This window comes from Serinus canaria, chromosome 1 (assembly GCF_022539315.1).
Source record: "Serinus canaria isolate serCan28SL12 chromosome 1, serCan2020, whole genome shotgun sequence".
In the NCBI taxonomy this organism is placed as follows: Eukaryota; Metazoa; Chordata; class Aves; order Passeriformes; family Fringillidae; genus Serinus; species Serinus canaria.
Window position 1 is genome coordinate 88,781,094 of NC_066313.1, and position 27,764 is coordinate 88,808,857.

Genomic DNA, 27,764 nt, shown 5'->3' on the forward strand with positions numbered 1-27,764 from the left:
CAATTCCACTACCATTGTTTGCTCAGTGTGAACAAAACCATGTCCTGGAGGGTCACATTTACCTCTCAAAGTGTTTCATGCTCATGGCACATCTCTGTGCCTAGGTCAGTTACAGTAGGATGCCATTTATACTAACTTTCATTATTGTTCATATAGAAGAAAAATCAGCTTAACTTACTAACACTTTTAAGTCTTTTAATTAAAGGAGCAAGAGAAAAATCACAGGAACAGCTTTAATTTAGAAGAGGGATGTTTGAGGGGTTTTACCATTCCACATTTTAGAATAAGGATTTTATTAAATGTTAACTGCCCTAAGAGCACCTGTTCAGAGGCTGATGCTAACACTTGTCCTTAAAGGACTTCCCTCCCCCCTCTTTAATTGTATTAAATTTTACACCAGCTACTTTTAGAAAATCAACCACCTTTTTCTTGCAGTTACCCTGAGTAAAAGAATTTTAACTGTTATTTACTATAGTAATGGGGCTTTGAAGACAGACAAACAATTTAGATTAGGTTCTTCTGTAACTTTGAAACTTTTGTGCTTGGATGTTTGTTGGGCTGGGTTTTTAACAGCAGTACATGTATTAGTAGCAGTAGAGGTGATGGCAGGTGTCTTTATGCCTCCTCCCCCAGAAGAGAACCTTAGTTTTCAGTTTAAAGGCTTCTTTGCCAGAAAGCTGTTCTGAACTGGTTCAATTCTCATGTCTCATCCCTAGTGCTGTCATTTAACAGCTCCAGAGACCTGAGGTGCCCACACACCTTAACTGTAGCTTAAAGTGCATAAACCTGCTGCTTTGCTTCACAGTTTTGTTCACTCAGAAGTTCTGGGTGAAGTAGTGGAAACAAATATATTGTTCTTAAACAACGAGTGAAAACAAAAGGAAAAAATGAACTGAAGACGTGTGCTGGCATTCGGCACACACCAAGTCCTTACATCGGATCCGTTACTCCTCTGTGAAGCCTGGTAGAGAAGAAGAGCAAACGTAGCCTTGTGAGGGATTAAAAATGATTTTTTGCAGTAGGAAGACACTGGTTTGTGTTCCAGAGCCTGAACCACCTTTGCTAGCACCAAACAAGAAGTGCACTGGTGCTTTATCACATCACCCAGGACAGTTTGATATGTTCTAAATATGCCACTTGCTACCACCTGCCATCTAAATCTCAACTGGACACACATTCAAACCAAATTTTTTATTGCTGCTTTTGTGTGACTTACTGCACTTGTCATGAGCTGCAGGTTTACTGTGTGTTAACAGCCCAGTAGATGAAGATGTTACTCTGTTATAGGCAGGCCGAAGAACAGTGAGCAGTTTCACAGTGTGGACATTGAAGCAGGGATTTCACACCTCCAAGAATTATTGAGAATTCAAGTATGCTGTCCAAAGCCAACATTTTAACTAAGAATTTTCTTCTTTTGCCCTCAGAAAATATTCACTGATCCTGGAAGCTTATCCATGGCAACAATCAACAAACTCCGAGAGACTTGCAGGGAGAAGGTGCTTTCTCAGGGATAACATGCCAGATGTAACCAGGTGGTGAGATACTACAGCAATTGACACATTCCTCTATTTGCACTGATTAAAGCACACTTTAAGCTTTCCATGAATTAATTGACACTTGACCAATTTTTCCTGCCTTTCAAGTAAGTGTGTTAACATTTTGTACTGTATGTCAGATTTGATAACTGGAACTGGTGGTTCTGTTACTGTTTGTTGGTGGTGTGTTGTTTTTATTTTTTAAGGATTAAGGTATCTTCAAACTAGAATGTGATCAATGTCAGGACCCTCCTTTTAAATAAATAGTCCCAGGGAATTTTGTAATATTAAAAGCAAACAGATGTATAAAATTATGTATTACTGTGTTAACTGTGACACCATTACCATTTGTACAAAATAAATTAATTTAATTTGTCAGAACCTGTTTCATGGTGTAGAGAGTAAATTATGTGATCTGAGTCCTGACTGCCAGTCACTGGATGGAATACAAGCATCTTTTTCCTCACTGCTCTCACTTAAGGAACTCAAATACAGCAAAGTGCAGGGCAAGAGAGCAATCAGTGATTGTCACTAGCAGTTATCTGTGCAGTGTGAGATAGAGCAGCTGTAGTGCAGTTCTCCCACACAGAGCAGCTGTAGTGCAATTCTCCCACACCCGTGGCCCTAAAAATTTGAGGAGAAGCACTTGTAAAGTCATCCACAAACAGACTTCTTTGACAGGGGAAGACATGGCATAGCTCCTAAGTCTGCATTGGCACCAGGCCACTTGTAGCCCTGCTGGGGTGAGGAGTCTGCAATTGCTTTCCTGTCCGTACAGAGCCCTCTCGTGGCCATATTCTCTCCTTCAAGCTGGGGAAAGGAGAGAGACAACGGGAGCACTTCGTGAAGTTTTATGTTCCATGTGCAACAACTACTTTGGAAAGCCTCACCTTTTAACAGCACTACAGACACTTCATTCCTCGTGAAACATGGTTTGCCCCTATCCTGCCCACTGAGATTTTTTCATTCCTCAGCAGAAAAAAAAAAAAAAATCATTTTTTTCAGAGGAAGTAGAGGATTGCTCTTCTTGACAACTAAAGGGTGCTACTTAACAGTGACTCTGAGCTACCCTATCATTTATGGTATCAGGCCTAAACTTTTTCCTCAAGTACTGAATTATAAGGCCAGTAGCAGTAACATACTCCTAGTATGGCAGCAGGTGTTGGGAAACACTATTCACTCCTAGGAAAATTCACAAAGAAAAACCTTAAGCACTTGTTTAACTCCGCACTAAAGATTGTCTCAAGCTTCCCAAGTATTGCCAAACCATGACTTCAGCCCTCAACAAATGATTTTTAAGAGTGATCAGCAATAGTCAGAAATACAGAAAAAAAAGTGTCTTTATTAGCATTGTTACAGGCAATGCATACATAAGAACTGATCCTTAAAGTGTACAACCCCCCAGCCAAGTTTAAAGCAATAGAATCAAGAGATTGAGATCTATATTGTACACATGTGCAGTAACAGGATCTCTCTGAACCTTCCAACAGAACAGACTGAAATAACTTTACAAAAAAAAGTAAATAAAAATAACACCCATTTTAAAAAAGTACCAGCTCCTAACAAGCTGGCATATCATCAAAAATATCAAACAGGGGAGTTGTCCAATCATAAAGAGTTCCTGTAAGGTTTGAGTATTGCGTCGTTCACACCCTGCATGTGCCAGGCATCAAGTTTAAAGCTTAGTAAAAAATACACACCTAAGAGACAAGGTGAAGTTCAGATTTTACATTTCAATTTTGTCAGTTGTTATTAAACTTTTTCAAATGCATCATCAGTATACTTAACATCATCGCTCAATGGCAGCGGTGCAAATAATGAACCTTTTCCCTTTGTTAAGAGTTCTGAAATTGAGTCAGAGTTAGCAACATCCCTCTATGGAATCTGTAGCTGACATAATCTTACACCAATTCCAAAAAAGCACCCTTAAAAACTTTTAGCTTGTTTCTAAGTGGGTAAATATTAAAACTAGTTAGCAAAATTAAACACCAGAATTTTCAGAAGTTATTTTTGTGCATAGTTAAATGCTGCAAGATGATTTCACATTTAATAAAGCAGACTTTAAAGAAGCAATTTGCAAGAAAAGATGTTACCTTACAATATCAACCAGTTCAGGGGAAATGTAGGGGGATTTCTTCCCCCAGCCTCTTGCAATTGCTTTTCATCTATGCTGGATTTTAGTGCAAGTAATTAAATTGTTTGATATCCAGCATGGCTCCTCTTTCTGCCAATCAGGTAGGCAATCAAGACAATTAGAACAAGACCAGCAAGGGCTGCACCAACTATTATAGGAATCAGCATGTTATTTTCATCCAGTTGACATTCTTCCACTGAAGAGAGAGAAAAAGATCCACGTTAGGTACTAGTGCACCAACAGATGGCTACATCCAGAACTTCAGCATTCTGCTCTCAGCATGTCAATAAAACTGGCTCAGCTAGCTTGTCAACAGTGAAAAGGAAGCCAGGTCCACTAACTATGATCATTCAGGATGAAGTCTTTCTAGCACCAGCTGTATACACAATATGGAGATTATACAGATTGTTTCCTTTTCAAGAGCTGTTAGTTATACACAAATTTAGTCATCATAAATATCTACATGACCCCTCCCCCAGTCATTTGCTTTCATCACAGTTACAAGGGACAGGTTTTCCCCCTTTCACACAACTGTCTGCACACAGTTTGGAAGGAAAGGTAGCACCCTTCCTTAATTTGTCTCTGGACCATCAGGAACAAGTCCAAGTTGTTTTACAGCTTTTTACATATTTCTCCCACTAGCCTCAACATGGACATCTTAATCAGCCCCCACATCATCTGTGGTGGGGCATGCAGAGGCTAAGCATAGCACCCACAAGCTCACATTTGACTACAGAATGTTGTATTTATATCAAAGTATACTTCACAAATCTTGGATTTGACAGGGGCTGTCAAATGCAAACCTCTTACCTGGCCCAAATTTGTCTCCATCAATCTTGAAAATCTGGACCTGAACATTAAATACATTGACAAGGGCTTGGTCCGAGACCTGCAGATTCTCCTCAGAACTGCACTTGTAGGAGTTCCCTACTGAAGCTCTCAGCTCACTCATACTGTTGTTTGATGCTTCAAATTTTGGATCTGTGTAAGAGAAACTCTGATTAATCTCTTATTAAGAGAAACTTATTAATTATAAAAATCTGAAGAGAAGGAGCTATAAGCTCATAGAGCCACAATTTGATACACTCATCCCCAACATTTCTCATACATTATTTAATGCAGGCTACCCTGAATATTTAAGGATGTAGTCACAGAGAGTAGATTTTTTAGAAGTCCTTACTTTTTGCTTCAGAAGGCAGGGTTGTGCTGACACTCACACCTTGCAGGAAGAATTTTTCAGCACTCGCATTCTTTTAAAAAAACCAAAAACCACCAAATCAGTAGTTGTCATTTAGGATGATGTTGTACAACATAAGCTGTTCATGTTCAGGTTCCAATTGCATGCATTTTGAGAAAGGTTTTTAAAATGTTCACAAATGGGATTAGCATCCAGAGAAGGTGTTTAGTTGGACTTTAGGAAAGAAAAGCTACAGAAAGTATGCACCTTAAGGAAGATTATTTTGTGAGAGGGCAAAGAGCCAGAGAAAGGAGGCCTTGACACCCCCAAACTGGTGACTTGGCTTCCACACTGCAGGCATAGTCCCACCCATTGCTTAAGCAGCCTACTTGCAGTGAACTTGGTACCCCACAGAGCTCTAGAGTAATTTAATAGCAACAGCTCAACGTGATCAGCATAAAAAGGAGCATGAAGCTCTGACAAACAGTGGATTCAGTCCTCAAAGGTACGCAGCTTCAATACAGCACCTGGGGCAGGGCTGTGGGAAACAGGATTCCCAACCATCATAGGAGACCAGCACACTTGGCCTTTGGGCTGTACACAGAATATTAATGAGAACTTAAATCCAGCTCCAGGCTTAAAATTAGATTAGATACCCACTTGTCACAGCTGCTCCCAGTTTCAGCAAGCAGCCTTAAAGAATAAGCAACATAATCTTCAAGGAAGTTCCCACTCCAAACAAAATACTTTTCTGTGTACACATATGTATGTGTGCATATATACACAAACACATTCTTTTCACACAATGGTAACCAAGAATAAACCCCACTAAATCCTAGTATTAAAACCAAAGGAACTAGTTACTCTCTTTGTAGCTGTCTTTTTTCCTCTTGCCCTTGCCCCAGTTAGTTTTCCCACATGGAAAGTTCTGCAGACCCTACACACTTGGTGCAGAGATTCTTACCAAGGCAAACTGGAAGATAACCCTCGTTTTCTCAAAAGTAAGGTTCAACAAGGCAGATGTATTGTCACATCTCCCAGAAGCAGTTGTATTATGTGGTATGAAATTCAACAAATCCAAACCCATCTGTGAGAGAAGAGGAGCAATTATGACACTTGAAGAGACTGAGCACATCACCTTATACTCAGCTGAGGTGTGGCTAGCTTGTGTCTCGTGCCTGCAGTGTTGTGTTTGCCCTGTGTCCCAGACACCAGGGCAGACCCATGCAGGCTGCACCCGAGTTACCAGACACACAACTAAGGGCACATCTAACAAAGCTTTCTGCAGCCCTGGCTGGCTGCAGGAAGGAACCCAACTGCTTTCTCCACACAAACTGCTTTGGTCCTTGTGGCATAAGAAAAAAACATCAAGAACCACCAAACCACACAGAGGGCAAGATGCTATAAAATACTGCTTTGACGTAAGGTAGAAGCAATTAAGGGGACCACCTGTCAGCAAATCATCTTGCATGTCATTTCAGTTCAAAATGTTTTAGTTTGTCCATGGTTTGTGATTTTATACTGTCTTGTACCTGCAGAAGGCTGTGGGTTAAATGCCACTTGCCAAACAATTAAATAGAAACCCTTTCAGTAGCTCTTAGCTGATCCCCATGTGACCAGAAAACCTACTTGCCACCTCCTCACTGGTCATTACACTAGAAATCAGCTGTTCCACCAGAAGCAGAACACCAGAATCAGAGAATTTCACACAATTAAGGTGGCTAAAACACAGTTACCATCACAACAAGCCACTGTACAGCCATACACCAGCTATAGGTGATCATGATTTTACCTTTCAGTCATCAACATCATAAATAAATGCAGTAGCTCTTTTTGCAAACCACTGTTTCCTTTTGGAGGGATTCAACAGTCCCTTTGGGACTCTGGGTTTGCCCATTGGCTGGCAAGCCAGGCTCTGCACCAGTAGGGCTGGATCTTACATAAACCTTGTTTGTTTGTTTGTTTTTAGTATTAAAATCATCTGTTAAGTAGCTTTTAAGCATCAAAGTCAAACCCAAATTCTTCAGTGCTGGCTGGAGGGTAAGTCAGCAAGCCTGTCCAGTTTTACAGTACTAATTTTCCCTTCTACTAGTTATTCACTCTTTCTATACCTCAGGCCAAATTTCTGTATTTTATTTAACAGTTTAAAAATCTTGTTTTGTTTGCAACTTTGATAATAGGATTCCCCTAGTCATATCTTGGTAATTTTTACTACTTCTCTTAAATGACCATATATACACTTCCTGGATTCAACAGACAAGTTTAATGCTGCTTCTAGTGAATGAAATAATCTTTAAGAACCACTTTCAGTACAAGTGTTTGGAATGTCACTAGTCCAGACCAGGTTAAGCAATTCAAATAGAGGATAATGATGGATGAACGCAAACACCTGGGCTTATAAAAGAAAAAGGTGAGCTTATAATAATTTACCAACTCTTCCCCAAAGAAGAAATCTGGAGATTTTGAAGAAACAAAAATCAAAATGTACCTTTTCATCTTTTTTTGGATAGGTGATATTAAGCTGTAAGCCCATGTAGGCAAGTACACAGGTTCCATTTGGACCAGTCACATTGTATTTACCAACTGCAGGATTTGGGGGTGATGACGTTGGTGCTGGGCCAGCTGTTGGAACCTGGCTAGTAGTCTGTTTAGGAGTTGTAGGCACCATAGTAGTAGTAGAGACCATATCTTCAGCACATTCTGTCTCTGCAGAGAAAGGAAAACAGTCATTACCAAACAAGATGAAGCTGTAGGATGATCTACTTTTTTAATCCTCGAGGGAAAGGACGACACAATTTCAAGTAGCTTTTTTCCTAATAAAAGATAATAAAAGCTCAGAAACACAATGGTAAAGCATTACCTCAAGACTTGTTGCAAAGTCTGAGCCCTTTTAAAGCATGGCATGAGAAAATTACACTTTTGCTGGTAATTTACTGAAGTGCATGGGGACCACATCCACTTTCATTCCCATCCATCATTCCACTTTGCCATCAGGTCAGGGTAAATCTGACAGACCCAGCATTCCTGCTGTCTGTCTGCCAGGCTGGGATCCCTATCACACACTCTGGACACTCGTGTGGGAAAAGCAGAGGAACAGTTCTCCTGCTCACTGTTCAAAGTGGTCTCCCAGGAGATGTATTCTCCTTCCTCTCACTCTCATTGTTCTGGCAATAACCAGAGTAGCCTTAATATATTGCTCTGGCTCTTCTGTCCTTAACAGGGGGATTCTAAGACACTGTTTCTGATGCCAAGTTTTCTGCTGTATCCTCTCACATCCATCCTCCCTTCTGTCCTGCACAAGGATCCACCCTCCGCGGGGTTAACAAGGCTGTGAAGGTGTGCAAGTTCACCTTCTCTTTTCATCCAGTCCAGCAGCAACTTCCAAGGGAACAGTGACTCTGATTTATTTGTCAGACTACTTGGAAACATGTGGCAGCAAGATCTTAACTTGATCTGGGAGCCAAGAAGGTTCCTGCATTGAACATCTAAGCCAAAACCCAAGGTCATAACAAAGACATTACTAAAGTAGAGACTTCCATGTTCCAAGCCAAGGTCATCTCCACATGCCAGGGATAACAACTTGCAACTTTTTAAGGACAACAGCAACTGCAGCAACAATCAACTCTCACTCAAAGGGCCTACTTCTAAAATTTAATGCATACATATTTCACAGATACAAGACAACTAATAAATAGCCTTAAACAGTTTAAGCAGCTTAATTTTTGATTATGGCTCAGAAAGAACAACTCTAATCACACCATCTGAAGTCAGACACACTCTAACATAGCGTGCTTTCCTATTTCTACTCCATGCCTGGAAAGTTCAAGGGCAGAATGAAGGTGGATGAAAGAGGAGTGATCCTGTAGTATGTAGACTGATCCTGGTCTGATCCCAAAATGCAATCATTTCATAACAAACCAAAAAAGCATCTTTCTGGGCACTTCAATGGAGAACTACTCTCTATCTGCAAGACCTCAACACATAGAGGCTCTTCTTTAAGTTGGCACAGAGGGAAACAACCAAATCACAGAGTGGAAGTTTTAGCCTAGTTGGAGTTTTGATACATTATTGTTACTGAACCCATTTAGAGCAGCTTCTATTAGCTCTTCAGGACAGACCAAAAGATGAGACAAATCCTTATGTCTTTTCTTGACAGTTACAGGAAAGCAGCTGGGAACACTACCAACAGAGAGAAAAAGGAAGTTTCCCTTTCAGAGCTGCAGATAACCACTACCATCCCCTCAGTCACTAACTTCTAGTACACTTGACAGAAGTCACAGTTTCTAGTTATCCAGATGCACTGAATATTGACCCTTCTTCCCTTCAGTGAGCCTTGTACCAATCACCAGCAGAAATATCCTTTCATTAAAGATTTGCAGAGAAAAGAAAAACATTAAGGAAGAATTCCAGATCTAAAGTTTATCAATAACTAGCTTCCTAAGGGACAGGGGAAGGCACAAGCCTACAAGAATGGAACCAGAGGATTATATAAAAGAAGATCTTAATGTCTTAAAAAGAAAAGTATTACACAGTAGGGAAATTTTATTGAAGTTTTGTAGAAGCAAAAATCAGCCTTTCCCAGTATCATGTCTTATGTTTGAGCCTGCTGATAAATGATCACTTATCATACTTAACTGCTAAAACAATCAGATCAAAGTTCCATAATTAAAAAAAAAATAGTTCTGAAGACTGCAGTAATAGAAATCAGGGTTTGGTGTGGGTTTTTTAAGCATAAATGTAGGTACACATCTTTACTGCAAACTAGTTCACTGAATGGAAAAGTCTGATCAAGGGAATGATACATACAAATCTGAGCCAGCCATGTGAAGCAGCCATAAAAAAAGTCAATGCCACTATTATCATGCATCAGGCAAGATATTTTTCACAGAAATGGGACAAGGTAGAGATACTCCAGTAGAAGGCACCTATTCATTGTAACCATTCCATGCTAGCACTGGCTACCCTAGTTTTTAATATTTGTTTCAACTTAGCAGGTGCATAAATGGGATTAACAGCTGAAAGAAAGTTCTAGATCCCAGGGAAAATGAAGACTCTAAAAGTAAGGCAAAGACTTATCACTCCTTAAGATAGTATGGGTGTAGTATGGGTGATCAGTTTATACAGCTCTTTTGTGTTTGAAGACTGCTGCTGCAAAAGCAAGGGACATGATTGGCCTTCAATAATTTGAAGTAAAATTCCACACTACTTTTCAATACAAACAATCAGGATAAAAACCTGACTTTGTGATTGTCCCTGAAGGAGAAAAACCTGACTTTTATTGCTGAAATAAAACCTCCTGTAGGAAGATGTACATTCCTGCTCTCCACTGTCAGCCATTATTTCACTGATTTTTCCCAAAGCACAAAGTAACTAGTTCAAATTACTTTGGTAGAGGCCATAATGCTTGGAAGTTATCAGGTACTTCTTAAACTAGGATTTTGGCCATGTGCCCCTTCAGCCTACTGCAGCATGTGTTTAATACCCATACTCATGAAGAGCCCCATACAATACCCATGGGAACCCAGTGCACTATCCCCTAGCCACAGATTCTGACATCCTACAGAGAAAACTTGAGGCAAGTCCATTCATTTCAAAAGATGCTGTTGTCAGAGTTTTAGATCCAGTACTCACCTTAAATATGATTAGTGAGGACTTAAAAAGAAATAACCTATTATTTGAAATATTAGCTCATCAAGTACATTTTCTGTTACAACATACTTACTGTTCACACTGAAAGTGCCATTTGTGAGATAGGCTTCCAAAGTGACATTGCTAAAAGTCACATTTGCATTCTTCATATTGATGTGCTTGGAGTTGATGCATCTGTATTTTGTGCCCACATGTGCCTGCATGATACTTTTATGTGATACAGACTTCATGCCTCCTGTAAAAAAAATACATTGCATTAGTATGTACCAGTATTCAAAGAAATGACTCAGTATTGTATCTGGAAGAGTTTTACAGTAACAACAGTAAGTTTTTATTTTACCTGTAGTTGAATTTGGGAATAAAGTTGCATCTGACAGATTGTAGTGGAAAACTAGCTCTTCAACTTGGTACTTGTCTGCAGATTCTGAGAAATTCAGGCTTAATGAATGTCCTGCTCCAAAATCCAATACCAGAACTGGATGAGACACATTATCTTTACCACATGAGCTCTGTGAGTCTACTGAAGCATTTTGTGGAAGAAAAAAGTGTACAAACTGTGGGGTAGAACATAAAACACATGTAAGCACACAAAAGCTCACAGGTTTTTAAATGTCCTGTGAAACTGTTACAAACATACAGGAGATATTAATATATGTCTATTTATATACTAGTATATAGCAAGCAGCATGTTACTGACATTCAAGTTTGAGAATCCTGCTCTCTGAAATTGAAGGACTAAACAGTACATACGCACAGCATCTCTTAGACTTTTCTTACTTCTAAACCAGCAATATGAATTTGTAGATATTTGTACTACAAGATTGTACTACAAGATTGTAGACTTTTGTACTACAAGAATCAAATCGGGCAAATCAAACTCTGGACAAGTGAAAAATGGGAGAATTTAAGCTTTGCTTCTTGTAGTATAACTGAGCAAGAACAAAAGGGATTGGTACATCCTACATAGCTTCCTGTAACACTGTGAGTTTATTACACATTGTGAAGAAATGTGATATCTGAAGACCAATACAACATTTACTGCCAAGTTCTGAGCTTACTGCTTACAATAAGAAACAGACAAAAGTATGTAATGAAAGAAGTCAGTTCTGAATGCAAACACATATACCAGTATCAGCAGGATTTCAGACCATCAGCACCACTGAAAACATGGATTATACAAGGCTCAGTTCCAATTACACATAGCAAGTGCACCACTGGTAAAGTTGTAGGATTTTTTTAACCTTGTATTACACTGATGGCTAGGGAAAAAAAAATCAACAAAACAAAACTGCAATAAGACTAATCCCCAATTCCTACTCAGTAGTGAAGATAACAAATAAGTTTTGGGGATTTTTGTAAGTTAAATTCTTAATTTTCCATTAACAAGCTTTTGCTGTTAATATGGAACAATTTCTAAGTGTTGCACTGGTCAGTAGATAGCAAATCTCTAGATTTCAGTGTAAGTAAGAAGGTCACAGATTTCTGGAGTTTAAAAAGTTTAAAAGCTATGTTTCAGTTCAGATTTAGTCCACATGAGTGTGACCAAGGTACCAAAAGAGAACTTGTAGTGTTTTTGCCTTTACAGTTCCAGTGGAAGCCATTTTAGTTATCAACAGGACAGGTGTGGAATTTCAGTCACAAAAGTAATTGCACGTGTTTTGTTTGTGATTGTTTCAGGCAGCCTCAACCTTGCTGTTTAATTAGAAGCATCCACAATAAAGAAAAGCTGATGCAACATGACTGGGAGAGTAAAAATCTTTGTGGAAGCAGTTCTTCATGCACAGATACTCAGACAAAGTTTAAATACTGCACACGTGCAAAGATATTTTATATTTTATAAATACTAAAAATACTAATAAATGACAAGCAGTCAGATGCTCACTGCCCTTACCTCTTTTTGCACATTGGTTTTGTATTCCACTGAGAAGGCTACAGTCAAATCAGCAATTATGCAGACCTTACCACTTGAATCTTTCACTTCAAATGAAGAGGAAGCCTGTAAAAAGCCTGATTAAAGAAAAAAAGTGGTTAACTTGGTGTCACATAAATTTGCACTTTTAATCCCAAAGAGACAAATATGTACAACAGTGTATTTTGGGAGTAAAACTTAAGCGTGAGTTGAGTTTGGAAACTTGGGCATTAACAGTCTCTAGCTTAGCTTCAACATCACTAACAAACAGAAGACAAATTAAACACCTCATTTATAAAACTGCAAAGCCACCCAAACCAAAACTGTTGACATTGTGGTTCCTAAGAGATAAGAAAGGTATGCAATAAACACCAGTCATAGTGTTCAAGGCAGCTTCAGTGTTCTCTGCACACAGCAACCATTTTACCATCTTCAGCCAGACCAGGCTTAGCTTATTTGATCCGGCATGCCTCCAATACTGCCTTCCCCCCACGGCACACCATGCAGCCTTCACTCCTGCTGTACCAGGACACTCAGCTGTACATGCACTGAATGCAGCATTTAGAAAGCCTGAATTGACTGCAGATGTTTTGAAGGCACTGCCAAAAATAGCATGATAGAGCATGCTACCATTGCCAGGAGAACTTCTCTTTACCATCCTCATGCTCTCCACACTTTAGAGGATGAGGCCAAGACATTGACACACACTGAGGTTATGTTTTCCTGACTGGTTTAAGCTAAACTCAGACTGAGCTGCTGAGAAAAGCAGAGAAAGCCTTTCTGCCCCTTGTTCCATTCCAGCCTCTACACTCAAGAGCACACTGAGTACAACTGCCCAAAGTACTGACTTAACAGGGCAAGAACACGCAGCAAGGGGAGCACACAGTCATCTTGATGGCAGCATGGACTGGCACCAGTGCCTACTGCCAACAAAGCTTCACTCAGGGGATGCACTGTGGCAGGCTGGAAACAGCTGGAAAGCTGGTTATCTCCTACTTTCTTTGTGGCAAGGGATACTTGACAGTGCTCCTGCACTTGGCCAGTTCTTTATTTTAGAATCTTTGATTTTTCAGATTCTCAATTTGTCACCACCACCCCCACAAGTGAACCTCACTGCAAAAAGCCTGCACCACTTTCATGCTAACGCTTTATCAGTTTGCATTTTCAACAACTTCAGTCTTGCAGAAAACCTGATAAAAAAACAGCTGCAAGACATAAGCCATTATCGCAAGCAAATAAGCTTTAAGGAGTCAAACATGCTAATCCATTCAACTGCTGATAACAGCAAAGAGATCCAGATGAGGGATTATCTGTTAGCTAGCTTCCCTCCCTGACAAGTTCTCAAAAAACAAATCTTAGAACTTTTCACTGCAAAACTATGGTGTGTACGAAGACAATTATTAGGAAAAATTGGACTTTTGTCAGCTGGACTTCAGCAGAAGGCACATCAACTGCAGGAACACATCGGAAACTATTTCTCTGGCACCCAGCAAGCATTTTCCCGTGTCACCTTCCCCTTAGCAACACCACATCCTCTCCCAGCACCAAGGGGGGCAAAGCTGAAACTGGAATTCATTCAACTTTATCTAGTTTTTGGAGAGTCTAGACTTGAAATCAGAGATAGACAGAAGAAAGAAAATGCTGAAGAACAGATAGTGTAGAAAACTTATTTCAAATGAAACCTGTCCTACCTTTGCCTTTATGTCCAGCATAAAATGTTCATTAAGGACCACATATTCACAAATAAATGTTATTTATTGCAATTCAGAGAAGTATCAGAAACATTTTTATCCACACAGAAGTTTCAATTTGCATTTACATCTGGAACTTATTTACATTTCATAAAAGCACTGCTTTTCTCCAAAGCAAGCTGCTTACACCTTCCTGAAGATTTCTACCACAGCATAGAAAAGAGCAGAGGCAAGGAATAAGAATCCATTGCTCCTTGAACTAACACTATGACTGAAAAATTCTAGAATGAAAACCTTCAGCATGCACGCAGACTCCCTTGTTTGATAGCTATTAAAATCTTGGCAATTTTAGAGCTAAAAATAATAAAGTAACTGAGTAAAAGAATGAAAGAAAAAAAAATTTAAAAGAAATGCAGGGGAAAGAAAAGACTGAAAAACAATTAAGAAAAATGTTGCTGGCCGAAATGAAAACATGACAGATCTCTCCATTACAAATGATTCAGAGAAAAACAGACAATGCAGAAAGCATCAAATGGAAGACAAATTCTGGTAATGAAGAGCTGATAAATCACCTTCAGCAAGTTTAAGTAATAAAGAATAAGGGGCATGAATAAACATTAAATAGTAACACCTGCATAACTACTAGATTTTTTTAAGGTTAAAGTAATATCATTTTATGAATCCTGTTTTCATTAGTGTGGAACAAATGCTATAAAAACCCCAGTTCTTCTTAAGAACTATTCAGCAGCTGCTGGATTTGCAGTTTCAGTGATGAGACAGACGCCTCCAGCACGAGACACTGAGTGTCCTTGATGGAGTGATGAGAGCTCTTTCACTGCAAGTAAGGCAACACTCACAGAGATGGCGATCAGACAGAACCGAGCTGCAGCATCATCTGCTCCCAACGTCCTGAAGGAATGCAGATGAAACCAAGTGAAATATATGGGACACAGGAGCAAAGAAAAATTGGATAAAAAAAACACTGAAAAACAAATCAAGACACTGAGGGAAGGAAGGTCCCGCCTACTGTCTGCTCCAGCCAGTTTAAGGCACAGGAACAGCTCGCAGGAAAGCAGCTGTTGAGTTTTGTAAAGGCAATTTCAGTGTCGAGCAGTGATTAATGCATGAATCATCACCAGCCTACAAACACTACAAGCCTACAGTCAAAATGTCAAGACTACAGAAAAGCAAACTGATGTTGAATCAATCCATCTTAGAAATATTTCTAATAAAGTTACATAATGTATTGCTTAATTCTATCAGGGAATATCTACAGGTTGAGAATATTGTTTGTACATCTCATAACAATATCATTCTTTGCAGTTAAACACAAAAACTGATACAACTTCCAGAGTTCTAACTTTAGGCTTTAAAGGCTCTTACTAAACTGAAGAGCCCTCTATGACAACTATCTGTGACACAGCAAGGGCAGTACTTCAGATTTAAATGAAGCAGTCCAAGACCTTTCAATAGCAAAAAGTAAGTTTTGTTAGGTTCATTATTCATTTGGCTTGGAAACACTACATTATGGATATCTAGTAAAGGAATTACCAAAAATATACTAACATCAAATAAATTTCACTTGGTTCAGATGCTTCCTTTGTATTCCAGTAAGAACCAAAAAAAGACTGCTTATAATATTTATTCTATCTGCATATTTTCAATTGAAAAATCATAAAACAATCTCTCCCTTTATACCTTATTTCTGAAATTACAGTCTTATGCAAGAAAACATTTAAGGTAACTGTTAAAGCAACAACTAGAGATCTCGCTTGAATTAAATCCAGCATCCTTCCTTATCTAACATACCTACCTCAAAAAAACCTGAAGTATATTAACAGTCTGAGATAAAATAACTAAGTCAAACAAAACAAATACTTCCTTGATTGTCTAATGATTTATCTTAAAGAAATCCACCTCATAAAGTTGTTTGTTTTAAGCTGAAAACTACAAAGCTAACAAAACAATCTAGCACATGCTTTCAGGTTTCAGCTTTTTTATAACTGAAATCCTGTTAGTCAAACACAGCTACTCCTGATTTACTCTCCCATATAATGGAAACCTACTAAGGGAGGGAGATGAATGGTTGTTGTGTGCTAGAAAATCAGGCATATTTAATGATAATTGCGTACACCATCTGCTTGCAAAGAGGACCGGTTACTACAGTTAATTATTTACTTTGCCTCCAATTTTTATTAGAAACATTAAACACTGAAAACAAGGAAAAACAAAAGCTACTCTGTATAATCTGGGGTTTATTACTATAGTCATGTTTCCTGCATAAGTAAAAACTTCTTTAGCATTGTTCTCCCTCTTGGAATAAAGGGCAGCAAGCCATCCAAATCCACCTGGGCACACATCCTGTATCATTGGTACTTTAAGCCATGCAGATATCCAGTGGATGGGACTGCCTGCAGTGTTCAGGAGGAAAACCATGCTGCAGCACAGCACAGCTGCCAGCTCCTGGGATGAGCTGTGATGGGGTTCAGAGTATCCCAAAGCCTGGTCAAACCCACAGACTCTCCTCAGCTCCAGCCCACCCTGGAAATACTGTGCAGCAGCACTCCAGGGTAAGGAATGCCAGCCCTACATAATCATTCCGTACCTGAACTGCAACACTGATGTGTTGTTTTGCACCTTTGCCCAGGTGTTCTGATGACAAACACAGCAAACACTCCTATCTGTGGGGCATTAATCCAAGGAGATAAGAAATGCTGGTTATTATCTAGAGAAGGTTTATTTTCTATTGTACATGTTAACCAAACTGCCCAGTAATTTACTCATTCTGATGGTTCAGAATGATCCTGTCATCTCTCACTGTTCATTTTGTGAATAATGGTAATTTCAGTCACCACTTTTAACTCCTAAATCTATGCCAGAGAATAGAATGGAAAAAATCCCTGAGCAGTTACACTACCCTACAATGCTCTGACTTCCAATGTATGCACCACTCCCAGAGGGACACTAGGTTCAAGTCCTTTATCAAAAGACAAGTCAAGATACTTCCTTAGGATTCAGCGCCTATGCCACCTCAGGATAATACAAAAAGAAAAAGACAGGAACAACTAAAAGCAGGAAAATCCTGTGACAGGCTTTGATGTACAAAACCCTTTGCAAGAGGTGAGATGGTCTCCATAAAATGATGAGTTTTACTTACCTTTCACCAACAGACACATGAGACCGAATGCTGGCTACCTGGAAAGCCGGCAGGAAAAGACAAGGCTGGACTCACTTGAATACCCACACAGTGGTGGGAAAAGGGAGAAGAGAGCTTAATTCAAGGATGCATAAAAGTACTTTCGGGGATAAGAGAACCAGCTGCACTTGTGCAGGTGCAGCACCTGATTATATCAAGCTCCTGATCCAGCCCAGAATATGCATCCTTGCCAACCAAGAGTCAAACGCATGAAATCTCAGATTATGGTTTGATATTGTTGATTTCAATTAAAGCAGTAAACATTTTGTTGTTCAATTTCAGTTTGCAGATGAACAACTCCTGTCTTTATAAACCAAATTATACAAGTACAAAAGCATTAGAAAGGAAAGGCTAACTAACAGCCATACACTTGCCATTTGACCAGAGAATTGCACAACTGCATCAAGTTTAGTCACATGAAACTTCTTTATAGCTTCCTATCTAAAGGAAGGAAGTCTTGGGATAGCTCTACAGCAAGTGATTGCATGAGTGCATTGGGAGAGCTGAATTCCCCTGGCTGGATCCTTTTCAGCATTCAGACAAGTCCATTTTGCACTGGCTCTGGTTAGTGCTGCTGTATCACACCACAGAACTAACACACATTCTTCAAGGCAGCTGCCAGCCCCAAACAATGTTTTGAAGAAAGGAGCACTGTGTGACAATTTAAAGAGAAAGCTTCCCAGAGGAGAGGATACTGGAAATAAACTAACTGCTTGAGTAAAACCACTCTCCAAGTTCTAGACATTAGATCTTAGCCCAGTCAAGGAAAATAAGAATACAAGTGTTCCCATATCATACAGAGTGAATTCTTGTTAAGAAAACAGATGCCATCAGAAGTTTAATAAAAGAAACCCAAATGTATTAACTGTGAACTACTGTGCTCAAGGCTGAACTGGAGAGGGAACAAGTACCCACTGTGCAGAGCTGAAGCACATTTAAACTCTGTACTCTTAATGCTAGGGTGCACCTAAGACTCTCACATTTGGGAATTACCAGTAGAAAAAGTAGTACTGATAGTCAGTGGTGCTGTCAAGGGAGAGAAGGTTAAGAAACTGTTATACTAAGACTGAAAGGAACACCAGTACATCTTGAAGTCGGATGCCCAAAAACTGTGGAATCCTGGTTTACCAAAACATAAGGTACATTTAAAAGTATGCAATATAGAATAAAGATAATGCAAGGGATTGTTCAAGTGGCTGTTGTAATTCTCACCACTTACATGCCCAAAAGTGTCTTCTGCCAAGCTTAAGAGAACACGTATCAAGAAATCCATTTCAGCATCAAGCTTTCTCAAGGAATTTCCAAATAATCATGGCTGACTTGAGAGCAAAGACAAACTGTGGAAGCTGAAACAAGCAAAAGCAAGGCGTGCCTTTTGCTAGAAATAAACTTTTATCTTTGAGACCTACAAAAGCTTATCAAAGATAACAGCAGCTAATGTTGCAACAGAGTATCAATCTTTGAGTCAGGTTCCTCTGTACTTAGAGGCAATTCTTCACTTTGTCATCTGCCAAGTAACCTATCACATGATGACTGGCACACTAATTCAGAGCCTTAGAGACTATGTCCATACACTTCAAGCAGCTATCAAGCAAACACTATGTCAAGGGCAGCACGTGGTAAAACAATATTTCCAAAGTTGCTCAACACTAAAGCAGTTAGATTTTGTGAAAATCAAGTTATACTGATCTCAGTTGCAAACACCCAATAATGCCAAACCTGAAAAAAACAATTCTGCACCAGATTGCTCACTAGCTGGAATTCATTATCAAGTTTCTCAAATATCTCTACATGGGTAGTAAGGTTTGAAATTCCTTTTTGGACTAGAGTTGCACAATAGGAACATGTGGATTATACGTCAGTGACTCTGAAATGTCATCACACTATTTTGAAAAACTAAGTTTTCCCTTCTGCAATTCTCAAACACTTAATTACTTATTCACTACATATGTCTGATTTTAACCTTAAATTTTCAGGAAAGTGTTCTCTGATGCGTCTGTGCTTCAGTAATGAAAAATGTACGGGTGCTCTAGAGCTCAGAGAGCACGAGCAGCTCTATTGGGTTTGGCACACAACCCAACTGACTCATCGTGCTCAACAACAGACAAGCACCATCTTACTCAGTATTTCAAACAGCAGCAGCTAAGTTTAGGGGAGGTACTTCCATTTCCCATAGCCCCCTTTCCATGCATGTACCATATGCTACCTAAATATTTTCTTAATTCCAGAAGTATATTTGATGGTAGCGAGGAAATTAATTACAAAATGCCCAATGCTGACACATGAAACGTTCAGCTTAGTGCTTGCTGCTCAAGCTAAACAGAAAAGTGAAACTAAGTGAGGTATGGTGAGGTATTCAGGTGGAAAAAAAATAAATCTGCTGTCCTGAAGTCAAGGCATCACCAAACAAGTTTTCACATCTGCCCCACCCATACTAATCTTTCATGACCTTATCCTAACCAGTGTTTACTCAGATGATTAAAAGGCTGCAAATGAGCTAAAATATTTGAAGACTTCAGCTCATATATTACCTTTATCTCTTATTCTTCTCCCCTCACTTACAATCCAAACCCCCCCCACTCTAGCAAGAAAGGGGTCTCTATCTACACCACAAGATCTTCCCCCAACATTGTAGTATAAAGCTATGCAGAAACACCCAGCTGCTAAGCTACTAGACACTGGTACAAAGTCCTATCAGTAAAAAAAAATTATAAAAAAATAAAAAATAAATAAATCTGTGGTGAAATAAATTATTCTGTTGCCTCAGTTGCAGAAACCTAACATTTCACATGCCAGAAAGCAACAAAGATAGTGCACCAAATGATGTTTGTAACTGCCAATTAAGCAGAGGAAGACTACTGCAATGGCCGAAAATATTAACTGTGGTAGCACATAAAAATCACAAAAGCTGATTTGAAAGCAAACTATAAAGCAATTCTTCATTTAAGCCATAACAAAATGGCATAAACTATTCAAATAATCCCCACTATGACACCAGTTCAACACTTCAGCTGGCAGCCCAAAAAAGCAAGAGCACTGTAAATCACTGTGCTTGCTACAGTGGCTCACGAGGGCTGGATATTCGAACTGCTCAGTGCCCTTTGCGAGGGGCACCTTTTGGGCTCCGTGAAACTGAAGTCCGGTCAATAGTGATAACGACATTTACTACCAAAGAGACATTACAGAAGTCACAAAGACTGTCCCAGCCCAAAAATGATGGCAGATAAGCATTCTCAACTGCTACTCTATTTGGGAAATATTTTGGCCAGCTGCTGAACAAGTTTCCTTTGCTGCCAAAGCCACATCTCAGAAACCTGCTAGCGTTGTGTGATGTGGCTTTCAAGAAACCAAAAGCAAGGTAGTTATCAGTAAACAAGCAAGACACACTTCCTCGTAAAACAGCCTGGCTGAAAAACAAACCTTCTCATCAAGGCACTAAAATCTCTCTGTTCCAGACACGTTTCATATTTTACTCAAGATAGGGTAGGAAGAAAGCCATTAAGCAACGGAGCACTCTATATCCTACAGAAAAGCGCTGCTTCCTAGCAATGACATCAGTAGCTCCCGCGTCTCCATGCCTCGTGCTCCAGGCGCGTTTCCAGGTTCTCCCCGGAGCGCAGTCCCTACATCCAACGCAGGTGCCCAGAGCGGCGTTCCCGGGCTCTGAGGCGGTTCAGCGCGCCGAGCGCGGCAGCCGCCGCCTCCCGTCCGTCATCGGCCTCGTACCCCGGGCGGCCCTCGGAGGCCCCCAGGCGCCACAGGGGCCCGGCGCGGGGAGGGGGAGGGATGGCTCCCCAAGAACCCTGAGCCCCCGCGGGTCAGTCAGCACCCGGGAAGGCCGACAGCAGGCGGGAGCGGACGGGCGGGCAGGTCTCCGGTTACAGGTGCCGCGTCCAGCGCCGCCGGCCCCGGGGCCACCTCAGGCCGCTGCGACCCGCCCCCGCCACCGCGGCGATCGCACAGGCCGCCCGCGTCTCCCCCCTTACCGAGCAGGGCGGCCGCCGCCAGCAGCCCCCGGGCCATGTCGGGGTGCAGGGACGGGGCGCAGCGGGAGCGGGCACGGAGCGAGGGCGGGCACGGGGCGGCGGCAGCTCCGCGCTCGGGGCGCTCTGGCGACGGCCCCGGCCGGTCATGTGACCGCTGACGTCACAGAGGCGGGCCGCCCGTCACGTGAGCCGGGCACCGCAGCGGCGGTGAGGGGTGGGAGGATCTCGCGAGAGCGGGGCCGCTCTGAGGGGAGCGGGTCCTGGTTCTGGTGCCGCCGGGCGCTGTGCTGCACCAGAATGGCCTTCTGCCACTGAGTCTTAGGCAGTCTAAGGTCAGTGTAGTCGTCTAGCACAGAATTGCTTCAGTCCCAGCTGTATAAAAACATTGGAAGTTGATGGTCTGTAGCCTCTGAAGTATACATAGGTATACATACGAGTCGCGTGTGTTCCAAGACAAAACAGGGACTGCTAATGACGTGTGTTTGCATGGGTAAAAATTGCAATTTCACATAGTTTCAGATGTCTGATGGTTGTTAAGGAATCTTTTTTTGTTTGTTTGTTTTTTGTTTTTTTTTTTTTTTTTGAGATAACCAGAAAAGAAGGTGAAGTTAGCTTGTAAACATTCTCAGATGTAATGGAGATGGACAGCCCAGGTCATTTGATCACTTTGTAATCCAATGCTCTCTTTTATCCACACTGCTAGGAGTATGCTTACTTCATCTGAAACCTCAGAAGCTGTATTTTGCCCCTGCAATCCTGTTTCTAGTACGATTGGAATGTGTGCCAGTAGCGGTGTGCCTCTTGCTTTCTCACAGTGACTGCTGTGGACTCCCTCTCCTCACTACAGGCTGCTCCAGATTCATCATCTCTGAGGCAGAATGATTTCTGCTCCCAAGCTGCCTTCATACTTTTTTGCACTGAACCCATTTGAAATGCAATTTAGTTACTCCCAGCTTCTAAAGTCAAGTTCAGCTGCTGTGAACTTGACCTTTCCTTGCTGTTTGTCTCAGTTCATTCACAGTTCCTGTTTCTCCAAAACATCCTGGACAAGTGTAGCTGCTCTTTAGGATGGCATGGGGATCTAACTTTCGTTTTCAATGCTATTGCTATAAATATGTATTTCTTTTTTAATACTGTGCATTTTTAGACACAGTAATGTATTATTTTAGTTAAGAATATTTTTTCCCTGCAACACTTCTAGCAATCTTTATTCTTTCCATGAATTGCCAAAAGCAGAAGTTAGTTTGAAAAAGGACATAATGAGCAGCTCTGGTCAAGTGTTTGAATGACTCATCTGCAGAGGGGTTGAGGGTAATGGAGGTGGGATACGGGTTGTTCTCATTTTGGATCACTGTTTTTGGAACCTGCACTGGGAGTGGAGGAAGGTCTGTGGAACACAAAGTCTGCCACAAGATAAATGGGAAGAGAGGCCCAAGGTCAGGTTTAAACTTGATGTGCAGTATTCTGCCTCCCTGCTGGAAAATCAGTAGGCATCTGTAAGGAGGTGAAAAAAAGCTGCATAAAGCAACAATACTGTGGTAAAATTTGGTAAATAAAGAACATAAGGTTATCAGCAGAGAATGATGTTGACCTTCCATGATGTGGATCATTAGCTCACTGGGCCTTTATTAATGGTGCAGAGACAGCACCATATCAATTTCCACCTCCTTTCAGTACAAGTACTACCAGGTGTTTGTTAGACAAATGCATCAAGTCTTGCACAACCGTGCTGGCCATCAGCCCTGCTGCTTGGTAATTTGTTGGCTGACATCAATCAAACATGATAGCAGGGGAAGACATAAACAAACAAAGTTAAAGCTTCTGTAAAAGCTGCTATATACACAGCCTGGAGGTCCATGTTCGGGCTGTCACTAGGGGAAAGGAAACATAGTCCATACCCAGCCACTACACATTTCATCTGACAAAGCTGCTGGCCATCCAGCATGCTCACAGGCCCAGGTAGGAACCATGCTGCACTCCCTGGCCTTTCTTCAGAGCTGTGGTTGCAGATTGGGCTGCTCATGGGAAACACCCAGGAGAGTTAGGAGTCATTACTACAGTAAAAACTATCCTGTGAGGTCAAGGCAGAGTACAAACAAGGGAGACAGAGTACAGGCTAGGAGATCTTACAAGGAAAGAACTTCCACAAAACATGACTCTATTTTCAAATAGCCTTTTGCTGAGTATTACCTGACTTCACACGGTTACTTCCTTTCTGAAGAGACTTGCTAGGAATGGCTAAGCAAGTTCATGGTACAGAGTCCACTCTCCTGAACATCTCTGCCAAAGGTAATAAACCTACAAACAGAATGGGACCATTTAGGTTGGAAAAGACCTCAAACGTCACTGAGTTCAACTGGCAACCCTGCACTGCCTAGCCTACCACTGAACTATGTCCCTAAGCACCACATCTACAGGCCTTTTAAATGCTTGCAGGGATGGTGGCTTTTCACTTCCCTGGAGCACCTGATCCAGTGACTGATAACCCTTTCAGTAAAGAAAGTTTTCCTAATATCCAGTGTAAACCTCCCCTGGCACAGCTTGAGATCTTTTCCTCTCATCCTGTCACTTGTTACCTGGGAAAAGAGCGGAATCCCCCCCCACTTGGCTACAGCCTCCTTTAAGGCAGTTGAAGAGAACAATAAGGCTCCCTTCCTGGAGCCTTCTTTTTCCAGCCTTAACAACTCCAGCTCCCTGAGCTGCTCCTCATAGGAGTTGTGTTCCAGACCCTTCCCCAGGCTCCACTGCCCTTCTCTGGACATGCTCCTGCCCCTTGGTGTCTTTCTTGTAGTGAGTGGCCCAGAACTGAACACAGAATTTGAGGTGTGGCCTCATTGGTGCTGAGTACAGGGGGACAATCCCTGCCCTGATCCTGCTGGCCACACTATTGCTGATACAGGCCAGGGAGCCATTGGCCTTCTCAGGCACCTGGGCACTGCTGGCTCATGTTCAGCCACTGCCAACCAGCACACCCAGGTCCTTTTCCACTGGGCAGCTTCCCAGGCACTCAGCCCCCCTGCCTGGAGCAGTGCATAGGTAGATCAGCATAACAAATTGAGACACTGAAGTTACCTGAAAGGTGTGTAATTTTTTTTTTTTTTTCAAAGATGTATAGCACAAAGAAAGGATGAAAAAAGCTGCAGCAGATCAAGAGAGTTAAACACTAAACCCAGGTTCAGATAAAGGAATCCAGGGAAAGCTAAAATACAGAACTAAGAATAAAAGACCCAAGGAGAGGGCAGAAAGGAGGCTTTTGGCTGGAGAGCTAAGGAGAGCTGGAACTGCCAGGCTTGGGAAGCGCCTTTAAGTCAGCTCCCAATCTACATTCTCATAGTCACTTTCCCTCAGGAAATGTTGGGCCAGATAACAGTGTGTCACATTTAGGAAAATTGCTTTTTAAATGCTTATAATATATGTTTGGATAAGTTAGAGCCCTCAGCTGTAGCCAGGCTCCTGCTGTTATTTTTGAGATTCCATAGAAGCTGCTATAGAATTTGTTCTAAGGACACTGAATTGCCAAGATCCAGATTTCCCTGACATACCTGAACATTGACACTCTTATAGAGGACATCTGTTACTTAGCTACTGCCCAACTTCTTTAACACTGGGTGATCTTCCAGGAAAAAATCTTCAACAACCTCAGCCCTCTGGGTACAGGCACACTCAGGCAATGTGACTGCAAAGAACCGACTGATTGAGGCAGACTGCTCAGCCAAAGTCCATCACCAGCTACTGAAAAGCAATCGAATGCAGCTGTTTCACTATGGAGAAGTGATTCCCATGCTGACTCATAAAATAACTGCTTACCTGTTTGGTTTAGCACACAAAATGTCCCAGTAAGAAAAATTTGAGGAAATCAAATTAAAAATGAGGACCTGAGAAAAAGAGTCTCAATTACCTGGCCTGGCAGTCTCTCTCAAAGGTTTTGAACCTCTGAAGCCACTTGCAGACCAGTCTGGCAAAGTCTTCAGGGATTATGTCATTCTCTGTGGGTTCAGGGGGGTAAGGGGATGGGTAGAGATGAGCAGCTGGATGAGAGACAAAACCCCCACTCCCACAAGCAGAAAGGCAGAACCAAGGAATCCCCTCTGAGTACTGCTGCTTGAGGTTATTTGCAGGGGATGATACAGTTGGGTACCAAGGGCATACAGCACAGAAAGCAGCCTTCATTACTTCCACTGCTGCAGAACAATTCATTTTTAATTGCTAGGCCAAAATAACGTGGCCAAAGAGCCTTAGTCTGTGGCAATTAAGAAAAACTGTACATCTCAGCAGTTTTAATTAACATTGCTTCTTGAGGCAAAACCATTTCAGTCATCTTCAGGATAACACCACTCCTTTAAGCTATTGTTTAAAACTACTGAACCAGAACATCTGAGTTCAGAAGGGGCAAGCAGGACATTCTCACTGCTTCCTAACAGTTACTGCACACTACTGCCAGCTTTCAGTGTGGTTAAAGCCTCACTGGCCATTACCTTTCTGTGTGGCACATATTCCTTTTTGGTTTAGAAGTCCAGTTAGATGGACCTTTTGGTTTCCATATACATAAAAAGTGCACGACAAAGTGAATGGTATAACACTAGAAAACCAACCTCAAAAATAAACTGAAGTGCCACATTCTCACAAAGGCTAAGAAATTAATAATTAATATGCATCAAAGATTTTATTTGCATTAACTGAAGATTCAAATAATAAAATAAGTCTACATTAAATTATAATATTAAATATGCTTTAAATACAATAAACTAAATGTGTTTAGTTTCCAAACACAAAGGGAACAAAAAGAACTCAGAATGCAATACAATTAATAACACCAGAGGACAGAATAAGGACTTTTAATATGTAGTTCCACAAATTGTCACCTCATAGCCCTGTTTACTTTAAGAAGTGGCCTTTTAATTGATGCCCAAACCCCACATTACATAAACTTAGTAAGGTATCTCTCAAGAAAATATTGCTCAGGTAAATTCTCCTTTATGTAGTAATCAAAACTCCTTTGGTAGCTCTTTTTCAGAATGAAACATACCAGTAGACAAATCAGGAAAATAAACAGTCTTGCAAGTAATACCAGAAAAGTGTCTTCCTTATAGTTGCAGTTATCTAACAGATCTACAGTGTCTTTCACTCTTTAATTCAAATCAACTTACATATGTACAATATGTAACAAAGTACTCACAAAGTCCTTAGTCTTTCAAGACAAAAAGCTATGCTTTCCCAATACTGAGACCATAAAAGTTTTTTTAAAAAAAGGTTTTGTTTTCCTAAAGTGGAGCACGCTGTACAGTAGGTTCCCTGGATGTTATTTTCAAGGCAGAACTAAATGTTACGGCAATTACAGAAACAGTGAAATAAACCTGCTGCCCTAAAATGAGGTAGGGCCTCATTGACTCAGATCTAAGCTTTGCCAGCAGAAGTAGTAATAATAGAACAATCCATATTTTAGCTAAATAATCCAACAGCTCAGTACACACATGAGTGCAGTTGTCCTCTTGGCACTTCAAGAATCTCACTTCAAAACCTGATTTATCCAAACCAGACTGAAGTTTGTAATAACTTGAAAGAAAATCAACTGAAAACAAGCTTAAGGGTTTTCATGGTGCAAAACTTCAGTGTATTTCAACAACACTGCTTGTACATACATGTTCATCACTAAAGGGTTTTTAAAAAGTTACCCAAGTTGTAACTGTAGCTAAAGAATGCAGCATTTAGGGACTTTGTGGATGCAGTTAGGAACACCTAAATGAAGAAACCAGACTTGCATCCATGACAGAAGTATTTCTCACACAGGTGATTTTACCTTTCCATCGAACTTCAATGACATTGTTAAACAAAACTGTAAAACTAAATTTTGAAGAACTCAAGAGAGCAAAAGTTTAATTAAAGGGAAAAAAAAAAAACCAAAACAGGGCATTTAAAATTAGTAAGAAGTCTTGACAAAGGTGATCAATTAACATGTCATTTTGCTTCTTTTCCACAGCAGTGCATGCAGCTGCTTGAATAATATACATCAACCTGAAATCTGCTAAAAGGAAGTCTGGAACAGCACACGTATTTGGTGTCCTAAAGATATATGTGGATGATTTTGGTTTTTGTTTTTTAGGGTTTTTTGTTTTTTTAAATAAAACTATTTCTTCTTCTTTATGCAACGTAGTGGTACTGATTGGGGTTGTCTTTGTCTCTCTCCATATAGTCTCTGTCAATGAGAGATTCAATTCTCTTTTTCAAGTCTCCAGGCTACAAGAAAAGATTAGATTAGCATAACAGTTAGCAATACAAAGGCAAACATATTAAAAAAAAATACTGCTAAAAGCTACACAGAAATGCACTTTAGCATATAACTGATGTAGTATGATACTCTGACTTATTTCTGTTCATGCAATACCTTAATCTTTGGGTTTAATTCTATATTTCAGATTTCTTGCTCTTATAGACAAGCTGAATAGAAACATATATTATATATATTTAGATAAATCTAGGATCGTTTCAC

General features: G+C 40.7%; 3 protein-coding genes across 6 annotated transcripts in view; 1 reads left to right on the forward strand and 2 right to left on the reverse strand.

Moving 5' to 3' along the window:
• The window catches only part of GRTP1 (growth hormone regulated TBC protein 1), a 34,644-nt gene extending 32,724 nt beyond the window's left edge, over positions 1–1,920 (forward strand). For all 3 annotated transcript variants that reach the window (XM_009085460.4, XM_050974783.1, XM_050974791.1), the window contains one exon: positions 1,425–1,920. In XM_009085460.4, the coding sequence (XP_009083708.1) occupies positions 1,425–1,514 (90 nt within the window). In that variant the 3' untranslated portion in view covers positions 1,515–1,920. The remainder of the gene's footprint in view (positions 1–1,424) is intronic.
• A 937-nt stretch (positions 1,921–2,857) lies between these two features.
• Positions 2,858–21,443, reverse strand: LAMP1 (lysosomal associated membrane protein 1). The gene is made up of 9 exons (XM_050974752.1): positions 21,278–21,443; positions 12,387–12,502; positions 10,836–11,049; positions 10,569–10,730; positions 7,335–7,552; positions 5,811–5,933; positions 4,850–4,919; positions 4,480–4,650; positions 2,858–3,865 (listed from the first exon to the last, which is right to left on the reverse strand). The coding sequence occupies exons 1-9, from the start codon at positions 21,312–21,314 to the stop codon at positions 3,726–3,728; spliced, it is 1,251 nt and encodes a 416-aa protein (XP_050830709.1). The 5' UTR covers positions 21,315–21,443; the 3' UTR covers positions 2,858–3,725.
• A 4,471-nt stretch (positions 21,444–25,914) lies between these two features.
• CUL4A (cullin 4A) overlaps positions 25,915–27,764 on the reverse strand; it is a 34,422-nt gene continuing 32,572 nt past the window's right edge. For both annotated transcript variants that reach the window (XM_050974724.1, XM_030234650.2), the window contains one exon: positions 25,915–27,511. In XM_050974724.1, the coding sequence (XP_050830681.1) occupies positions 27,416–27,511 (96 nt within the window). In that variant the 3' untranslated portion in view covers positions 25,915–27,415. The remainder of the gene's footprint in view (positions 27,512–27,764) is intronic.

What these genes read in the sequence shown, in the direction of transcription:
- LAMP1 (XM_050974752.1), bottom strand. Translation starts at nt 21,314, where the DNA reads ATGGCCCGGGGGCTGCTGGCGGCGGCCGCCCTGCTCG. An exon ending in CCTGCCTTCTGAAGCAAAAA is followed by an intron (nt 4,651 to 4,849) that starts GTAAGGACTTCT and finishes TCTCTTACACAG; the next exon opens with ATCCAAAATTTGAAGCATCA. An exon ending in TGGAGACAAATTTGGGCCAG is followed by an intron (nt 3,866 to 4,479) that starts GTAAGAGGTTTG and finishes CTCTCTCTTCAG; the next exon opens with TGGAAGAATGTCAACTGGAT.